The sequence below is a fragment of the Alosa sapidissima genome, chromosome 20 (assembly GCF_018492685.1).
Source record: "Alosa sapidissima isolate fAloSap1 chromosome 20, fAloSap1.pri, whole genome shotgun sequence".
NCBI classification, from domain to species: Eukaryota; Metazoa; Chordata; class Actinopteri; order Clupeiformes; family Clupeidae; genus Alosa; species Alosa sapidissima.
This window is the reverse complement of record NC_055976.1, coordinates 1,796,160-1,806,081: the sequence shown is the minus strand read 5'-3', so window position 1 is coordinate 1,806,081 and position 9,922 is coordinate 1,796,160. Positions and strand designations below refer to the sequence as shown.

At 38.6% G+C, this 9,922-nt stretch overlaps 1 protein-coding gene across 8 annotated transcripts in view; it reads right to left on the bottom strand.

Moving 5' to 3' along the window:
* Positions 1-1,697: 1,697 nt before the first annotated feature.
* The window catches only part of LOC121693845 (C-terminal-binding protein 2), an 80,444-nt gene continuing 72,219 nt past the window's right edge, over positions 1,698-9,922 (bottom strand). For 6 of the 8 annotated variants that reach the window (XM_042073529.1, XM_042073528.1, XM_042073532.1 and 3 more), the window contains one exon: positions 4,839-5,331. In XM_042073529.1, the coding sequence (XP_041929463.1) occupies positions 5,142-5,331 (190 nt within the window). In that variant the 3' untranslated portion in view covers positions 4,839-5,141. Of the gene's footprint in view, positions 4,098-4,838; positions 5,332-9,922 lie in introns of those variants that run through there. The other 2 variants (XM_042073534.1, XM_042073535.1) reach the window with 2 other exon arrangements.

Sequence of the window (9,922 nt, the reverse complement as noted above, 5' to 3'; positions counted from 1 at the left end):
AATGACATGGCAGGTCAAGGAAAGCATCAAGAAAAGCAAAGATTAAGAAATCGTTTTTTGGCAACAAGGGTGGAGGTATTTTTACACTTTTCAGACACTCAAAGTTTGAAAACTATGGATATTGTTTTAGAATCAACAGAACAACCTTTCTACATTATCTCGGGGTTTTGTGTGCAAAAATTAGAAGAAAATGTGAAAATCACTTTTCAGACTAGATATAATCGCTTATTTTAAAACATGTAGAAAAGAACACTAAAGATGGATCGTGAAAATTTGAAGACAAAAAAAATCTTGTTCCTTAGACTCTATATTAGCAAAATATGCAAAAAAATCAATTTTTACATGAAAATCAAGCAGGACCCTATTTTCCAAACACAGCGTACTGTACCATTTAGTCACATAGGACCTGGTTGAGTGTTGCCAATGTAGCTTCTAGGTAGGCTACCACCCCTTCCTTGACGAGCCTAGCGCTGTTCAAAAAGTTGAACAGATTTCAACATTCAGCGCTCTGAAGATGGGATTTGGATGAGACTCTGTTTTAAGCTAGCAAGGACAGAAACCTTGATTTGCTTCAATATTACAGTGATCTGATCTGTTCTACAGACAAGTGCATAGTCTTGTTGCAAAGCCCCAATTCTGCCCGGTCACACAATAAAGGTTTCATCTCGCTGCGATGAATAGGTCAGGAGCAATGTAACAGAGAAGAAAGGGTTTGTTTTTTGACGCACTTTGTGTCAATCGGGTTCTAAGGATTAAAAAAGAATTGCATTTTAAGGGGATATACCATGTATTGAAGCATTTGGGAACACATTGGATAAACTTGAAAGCTGACGCCATAGATTAGGCTACCTGCAATTGCAATTGTCCATTACCTGGCAAGGCAAGCCGTTTTAACATGTATAGATATGGCAAGCCATCTGCATTGGATAAACTTAAAAGCAGAGGAAAGATGGATTAGGCTACTTGCCATTGTGTGCGCATCCATGGTAAGCCGTTTTAACATTTAATGTTATGGCAAGCCATCTGCAATTAAAATTATGCTTAAAAGCAATGAAACGACAGATATTGATAATAAACTAAACATATAGTTCAATTTCATGATAACATTTGTCTTAAGCAATTTATGCTTTCGATCATTAGTATGGGCATTTTACTGTAAAGACAAAGTACAGGTTCAGACAACGTTTTGGCACCGGCACCGTTTCGGATAAAGTCCAATCGGATAAAGTCTAAACGATACCCAACTCCATCATGTCTACACTTTTAGTCGTCCAGCGCCATCATTTTGGATTACGCGAAAAGGTTTATTATTGCCAACCAAGTGCAAGCAGCCCAGCAGGGCATATGGAAATGTGATTCCAGCACTAAGATCAAGCTTTATGGAAAAATGATTATCAGCCCATGATAACCTGTTTGGCAGTTTGGTCCGAGTGGGGCTGGCAGAAATCAAATTAACTTTTTTATTCAAACACTCTGATCTCACTTTATGCCACTGATTTTTAAAATCTAAAATCTACCTATCGATTAGGCCTACTATCCATCAATGATAACAGTGAAATCTCTGGAATATTGCAAAACTTAAAATCAGATATAAAATAGAAGCATATAGCACTTGATGGAATATTGTATATGGATATTGTAACTACAATCATTTTTATGACAAGAAAAAGTCACTCATAAAGAAATGGACTTAAGTAATATATATTTTTTTTCATTTTATTAAAATACTTTGTCGAAGTAACCATCACAAACATGATTGTTTCTATTAAAAAAGTAAACAAAACCAAAGTAAAGCTGAAGAGCCTAGTTACAGGAACTCTTTGTATCAAGATGAAAGGAAATGCTTTAAATCCACAACAAAAAGGTGTAGGGAATAATAGAAATAACAAAGGGGGGAACTTGTTCACACGTTGTGAAAATACACTTCAAAATGTCAACAGTTACCTCAGTTTATTTCAAATAGTCTATGTATGAGCACAACAAACAGGAAAAAATAACATTGGGGAAAATGGTATAACTGTAGAATTCGCTTGCATTTAGACCCTGAGAGAAAAGTGATCTACCCAGTCCATATCCATCCTTGCTGTCCCTTTTTCCCCTTTCATAAACCACTTTTGTATCAGCTATACAGCTTTGGTGACTAGTAACTTTTTGATGAAGCCTCTGAGGCCGTGCACATGACTAAAAACCAGGTTACCTCTGTGATATGTGTAAAACTAGTTATATTTGATATCAAGAGTTCTCAAATAAGCATCTCTCCTTCAAGCTTATGTCAATTTGAGTTCTAAGGCAGTGATAAGCTATACAGCTTTCAATGGGAACACAGAAGAAAAGAAACAGGGCTTATTGTTGGATTAACTAAATGGGAGGCTGCAATGTAGACCTGGCTTGTAGGGAAATAAAGTCTGAAAATGGACATTTATGAAATGTTTCTGTACAACATGTAGAACAATAACATAAGGAGACAGGGTTCAACAAACATGTAGTGTACAGATGACAAAGCCAAATCAGTTGCTAGAAAGACCACAATTATGCCCAAAATTAAACAAAGTAATGAGATAAGTAGGAAAATACACAAACATTGATCTAATAAACTGAAACACAGCTAGAAAATACAATACATACACAGGGTGCCCAAAGACTCCATTTAGCCATATGAAAATGATGAGTGAAGGTCAAATGTGACCAAGAGCATGTATCCAAGAAGTCATATCTTGCAATATTTCCGTACACTATAAGACACAAGGTCTTTAATGAGCCTCATGGATCATGGATTTGAATAAGTATGAGGCTTCTCAACAACTCACTTGTCATAAACCAGGGAGGACTCACTTAAATCAGCCACCATACAAAGTCTTGGGCTGGTTTACTAGTACAACTGCAGAGTCTTCAAAGCTAGCAGTGTATGGATGTCATAACTTTCCAATAAAAACCCTTTTTAGTTAGCATGCAACATTACATCTGGCAAGAAAATAACATTTGTCCATCATATATTGCTAAACAGCAAACATCCTGAATCCCAGTCGACTGTCAATCTATAAAATATATCACTACATCGCAATGATGCATACAGGAAATGAATAGGACAAAAGCATTGTGCTTTTGGTAATCCTACATGTAGGCTATTCAGTAAAAAAAATATTAGAAAGAAGTCTAAAGCCTGACAAGAAGCCTGAGAACGGTACACTTAAGTGTTAAGATGTTCAAATCTTCTGGAAAAAAATGCAATACTTCCACACACCATCTGGTCACACAGAAGAGCTCTAGCTATTCCAAACCCTAAAAGACTATTCATACAAAAGAGAGGATTTCAAGCATACATTCAATATCTGTTAATGAGGTACTAACAAGTTATTCCACTGACACAGAACAAGTTTGAGAGTGCAGGTTCAGACCATGAGGGAAAATTCTCCTTTGGAAAGTGGAATTTGTCAGTGAGTAAAAATGTGTTATGCATACTGGGAAAGACATGAACACTGTCCATTCAGGGTTACAAGGCATGACCAGATGTGATAAGCTTTTACATTTGATAAAACATAATATATTCAAATATGCACAAAAATAGCTTTGTGGCCTTTATGTTTTAGACTTCTAGCTCAGTGAGAGTTGGTATGGCCGTTCCATAATCACCTGCAACTTACAAAAATCTTACATATGGAAAATCTATGAGGAAAATGGATGGATATCGTGGATAAATTCCAAAGAGTAATCCTCTGTTAAATCAATAGAATTTAGCAGGTAGACAGCATTGACTATGACCACAAGCAGATGTCAGGATCAGAATGCTACTTTACTACTAACACAAAAACCTCAACACTTGGAAAGTCGCTGATCCCAAATCAGGCTTAAATGACATTACTTCAAAAATGGAACTGTAAATTTTAGAACAGCTCCACCTGCTGGTTGAACCAAAATCTATAGAACAGTCATGCTCATCTTGAAGCACAAGATTTACAATTATGTCTTTTGGAGGTACAGATGAGAGAGCATGGTGTTTGAGGAAACCGAAGGCTGATGAGGATGTGGCTGTCAACAAGAGAAGGCCTCTTTGGGAAAGACAATCAGACTGAAATCAATTCAGAAGAAGGGGCACACAACTGCAAAATAGGAAGGACATTTTGTACAGTGTTGAAAGCAATTCAAAAGTAATTAAAAATCCAGCTTCAAAACTCCTGTGGGAGAAATGTTCTGCTTTCCTCAATCATATTCTTCAGTAGTATTCCCATCCAAAATGATAGCTCACCAAGTCTACAGCTTGCCTACTTCTTGTAGCATGTTATTTTAGAAGCTCGGAGCTAATGTTATAGACACTGTGAACCATGTCCACATCAACATGATTCAGAACAGTTACACAGCTGGTGGCAATCACAGTGATCATTAGCAGACTGACACTCTGACAACAGATTTCTACTTCAGTTCTTTGCTGAGTGTGAAACCCATTACTTGAAAAGTAAGTTAATAATTTGAGGTTCTCAGATATGAAGTCATGAATTCAATTAAAAGATTTTGCTACCTTGAATCTGAAGTTAATGGTTCTCCTGAGCATAAATGCAGTCTAAGAGCAGAACTTCAGTAGGTGACAAAAGGCACATATCACGCCAAACACGTTACAGGACTTGGAACATAATGTCAATGGCAGATCATTTCAGAAATCGCTGGTAGAAAAAAGTACTCAAAAACAAAGTAAATTCTGGCAGAGCAGAAGGAACCATCCCAAAATGGAGTCTTGGAGGGGGCATGAGGGTTATGAATGGTCAAAACCATGCAGGGGCAGAATAAGGTTCAGAAACAGCATAGAAACACTGTAAAAAAATCCAACTACCAATAATTCAGTAAGGTTTCAAGGGCAAGTGTTCATTAAAGCTCACCAAGCTAATGTGTAAATAAGATTACAGAGTCTTTAAAAAGACTTATTGCTCAAAGGGGGATTGGAAAGAAGGGGATAAAAAATGAAGATGGAGAACATGAAAAACAAAAAGGATGGGGAAATGAATTTGAGTAGCTTCCAGTACATTTTGCTGCCTATGCACCTTGAATAGGGAAAATAAGTGAGGCGCGCCATTGGGAGAGGAGGGAAAGAGTGTTGGGTGACAAAAAGGTATAATAATTGCCTTGGCTGCTGGAATGTAGTTAAAAGGTTGCTATTGGTCAGACGGGTTGTCTCGGTCAGACTCCGCTTTAGTGGGTTGCCCTGGTGACGGGGTGTGTGGGAGCTGGGTAACAGGGGTGATTCCATGGGCCATGGGTAGAGAGGCAGCTACTATACTCTCTACACCAGTGCCTGAACCTGGCAGTCCTCCTGTAGCTACACTAATCAGCCCAGCTGGAAACCTGAAGAGGAAACAGAAGTCATATGTATCTGCTTCTACCTTGAAGCATTCCTCACTACTAAAGTAGTACATTCCCATTTCAAATATTGCAGATGGCTTGTTGGAAGCTGTTGTGAAAAAGCAGATTAATTGTAAGGAGTAGGGATATTCACCAGCGATGATGAGGGCAGTGACAAACTTAAAGCCTTTTAACCCAAAATTGGTTACAGATAAATGGCAATAGAAGATACAGTTATGCACATTTCTCACTCATCACCAGCATGAATATCCACCTCTACATTTGTTATTCTATTCACATAAACGTTGCCAAGATCATTAGGCTAATTTCCATTAGGTACTCAGCCCACAATCCAGGTAAAGGGTACAGAACACCCCACTATTCAGCCCTTTCAGACCTATATTTTATAGACCTTTATTTTTGCAGACCTAACTATCAGTTGTTTCTAAGGGCAGGCTTTATCGCCCTCACCTTCTGTTACGCATAGCCTGCCTGCAGCAGCGATATGACCAAGGAAAATAAGAAAATGTTAGCTAACAAACACATGCCACATGCTACACTAAAGTGTATCCCTGACTAGACTTGAAGTAACATCACATTGTTAGGCTACTTTTCTCCTGCCCTCGGTGGGTTAAATGAAAGGCTTGCGGAGGTGAGGTTGCGGAGTGTTCTCGCAAATTCACGTTCCCGCAGTTGGCCGCATTGAATTGCTTTGCGAAACAAAACGAATCTAAACTAAGTGCGATTGTGAATTTAGCTCGGCTTAATAGTTTAATGTTGTCTTGGAAAGTTATTGCTTGCTCACGTGTTATTTCAGTTAGCATTATATTTTCCATGTGTCCATGATGGTTAGACATGACGTTCTCAGGGAGTGCAGACCTTTCCAAGGCCAAATGTAGCTATTTGCAACAAATCTGAATGTTGACCTAGCAAAATATTTTTACCTGCTCAGTGATAGGTGTTTTAATTGTTTGTTTTCTGTGTAGCATATAGATATAATAGACATAATTCTTGATAATTAACGCGCAAACAAGGGAGATCTAGGCTTCTAGACTGACATAGCGCATAGCGCTATTGCTGAGACCCGCCCCTTTAGTTGGAATATGTGATCATTGCTGCCTCAGTAGACATGAGAGGAGCAGAAAGACACCAACATAACATGAGGGATAGATGTATTTCTTCACAAAAGAAATATCAAATAATAATGGACATCCACAGTCCCTTTCTATCAACACCAGTGATTTGCATAGATAAGGATTAGGATTTAAAACAGATTGTCGACATTTACAGTATGTTCTTTGGTCTGTTTTTGGCTGCATACATGAATGCCAACATGAGCAAAGTTTTTTCCCTGGTTTGAGGTAATACTTTCGAAATTTATTCAAGGATGGCAGGTCTGAAAATATCTTCTCCATCATTAGGTTATTCAATTAAACATCGACTTAACTCAAAAGAGCTGGTAGGCCTACTGTTAGGACTGTCATTGTAATATGTAAAAGTGGCCATACTTAAATTCTGTTAACTGTACGTTTATTATAATATAATATGATAATGTTCAATATTCATTATTGAATGCTTTGCAGGTCAAAGGTCTACATATAGGCAACATTTATTATGATATGATCATCAATATTCATTATTGAATGCTTTGCAAGTAAATCTTGTAAAATAAATAAAATAAATCTTGTATAGCCCAATGGCCACAGGCATGGCACCGCATTTTTGCGACAGGCATGAGCTAGCATAACCAAATGTTAAATTTCATTTGCTACTGGCACAACAATAAATAAATACAGCAAAACATACTGATCAAGCTTAGCTTTATGTTGTCCACTGAAACTCGTATCATATTGTTAGGTCCTCCAGTAACGAATAATGTAAGTAGGCTGTGCTAGACATGACAACTAAACTAGTTAACAGTCATCTTGCCACACAGAGCCATTGCAATGTAAAAGCCTATTAGAAATTCTGTTGGAGCATTTGTAAAACACTCTGTCCAAAACGGAAGGCAGCTGCTGGGTCACTTGCTAAGCAGGCATCAGGGTACCAGCTAAAAACTTTGTCTCGTACGGTCTACCAAGAGGGCAACACAGAATGCCGTTGCCAGGATACCAGAATAACGTTTCGACTGCATCAACAGCTGCTCACAATTAAACAGAATTTTGGACGTTGAATGCAGCATTAAGGATATATTTATGCTGCCTTCAAAATTTGGCAAAACAAAAGTATCTTAGAAGGCAGCATTTCAGAGAAATATTTGATTCGGACATGCCTCAATCTCTCGCCGCCACCTAATGCTACATTTGATATGCTCGGATACGGGAAAAGTCTTTTGTCCCAAGGCGAAAAAATCTGGAGCCGCTGATGACCCTGTATTAGTTTTGAGCTGGAGCCTTTGCATGTTACTGTGGACGATTGAATTGTGGAACCATCTAAAGCAGATGCCGTACAAGTCCATGTTATCAGGAAGTAAACATGACTACAGTAGAGCCTGTTTATTAGAAATTCTCTGACTATAGGCAGTGAATGGAAACGGACTAATAGCCTATGCAACATACTTCAAAGACACTGTATGCTATTATTATACTGTAACTGTATGTGACTAGTTCTGCAGCTAGATTATTTTTATTTATCACCCGGAGAGAAGAAATACTCTTTTCTGATTGGCTGGCGGGGTGGCTTTTAATTCTGAATAACGGGACACCTATGAAGTAGATCTGGTAAAAAAAAGTTTAATCGCCGTTCCACACCAAAAAAGTTTAATCGCCGTTCCGCTGCGCGTCGGGGAGTTCTTTGCCCCTCGCCCTTGTCCACTAATTCCGTATAACAGGACACCTCGGCGGCCGTTATCCCTTACTTATTATTCTATGGACTCGAGTAATTGGATAAAAAAGTGCAATTAAGTTAAGTGCAATTTATTAATATGCACAACAAATGTTGTGCTATAAACTAGCCCTACTCACTTAAATAGATTTGTACATTTGCCATTACTACCAAAAAACCTATAATAATTATGTCTGGGGTAGGCCTATTTGGTGAGGTAACCCAGGGCTTTACAATGCGACATACATGTTGCATATGCAACAAAAAAAAATCAGTCTGTGCGATTGATAATTTTCCAACGTAGCACTGGTGCGATACAGTTTTGAGTATGACCATACAATGAATGCATGTGTGTGAGACTGACAGGGAGGCTACACCAATTGACCGATCCCAAGCCCCGCCCCCTTTTACTATGTCACAATGAGGACGTCGGAGGACCTCGGTCAACCTCGGTCAATTTTGAATTTTATAGTGTCCATTCTGTAGCCTACAATACGCCGGTTATGTGAATGCTAATGCTTCTTTTGCGAGTAACCTAAGTAACTAAATAACTAAAGAGCTCAAAAAGGTTCAAATATATGCCTGGGATACTTGTAGAAGTGACATCCGATATCCTGACCGTGTGAAACGTTGACAGACATAGGCCTAACTTTGGATAGGCTGCTACTTTTCAGTAAAGAAATCTGAGTGTGTACGAAAATGTTCCCTTTTTTGTGTTCATAACTACATACAAAAACATAACTAAACCTGGTTTCCACTGTTGAAACGACAACATAAGCCTACGCAAAAAATTATACCTACCTTGCAGGAACTGAACTCACACTCATACAATTGGAAGTACGCGCAAATAGGCTACACCTTCAATCACGTATCGCCTTACACACAATAAGAATACTTTCAGCTTTTAGGCATAGGCTACCTTGCCATGTTTAACTTGGGATAGAAGACTGTTCACAGAAATAAGCTAATGACCATTTTTTCAACAAACGGAATAGACTACTGCGATGCATCATTGATGGCTGAACGAGAGATAGCCAATGTCTTCTAAAGATCAAATCATGTGCCGATTGAAAACCTTGCTGTATAGGCTATGCAGTCTCGAAATCGCCAATATTAGGCCTACAACATTGCCCACATTTAAATTAAGTATAGCATAAGCGGGCACTGATGAAGTCTTGTGCAAGACAAATCACGTCTGCAAACTGCAGATATGTCGTGCGTTGTATGGGTAAACTCGGGTAGATCTAGTGGTTTCTTTTCAATAGCCTACATTTGTATCATGTTTATTTGAACTCTTCCTTCTAAAGCAGCCATTCAAAATAATAAGTAGGCTATCGGCCTACCGAAGCGAAGCTATCTCTCCACCTCCCCAACATGAGCTGCTTAACAGGTTAGCCACTCTCCCAAGTTGCGTGGGAACTTAGATCTGCAGCACTTGGACCCGTCTTTAATTAATCCTCGAAATATGGTTAGATTTTGTTATGGACACGTCAACACCATATGTTTGCACATACCTGTTTATTGAATCAGTCACATCTGCAGCAAATAAGGTAAACTACCTGCTTGTGATAACGTGCTAATTGTTTATCCCCAGTTAACATGCATCCCATTAAGATCCGTAACACCAGATTGGTTTGTCCTCAATTTGTGGTGTTCCACCTCGTTGATAACAGCAGACATTGTGAATGTCCTTCCGAATACTGAAGGCCTTTCTGGCCTCTGTTTTTTGAATATATCAATATTACTTGACGCCCAGAAATCTAGCATACAC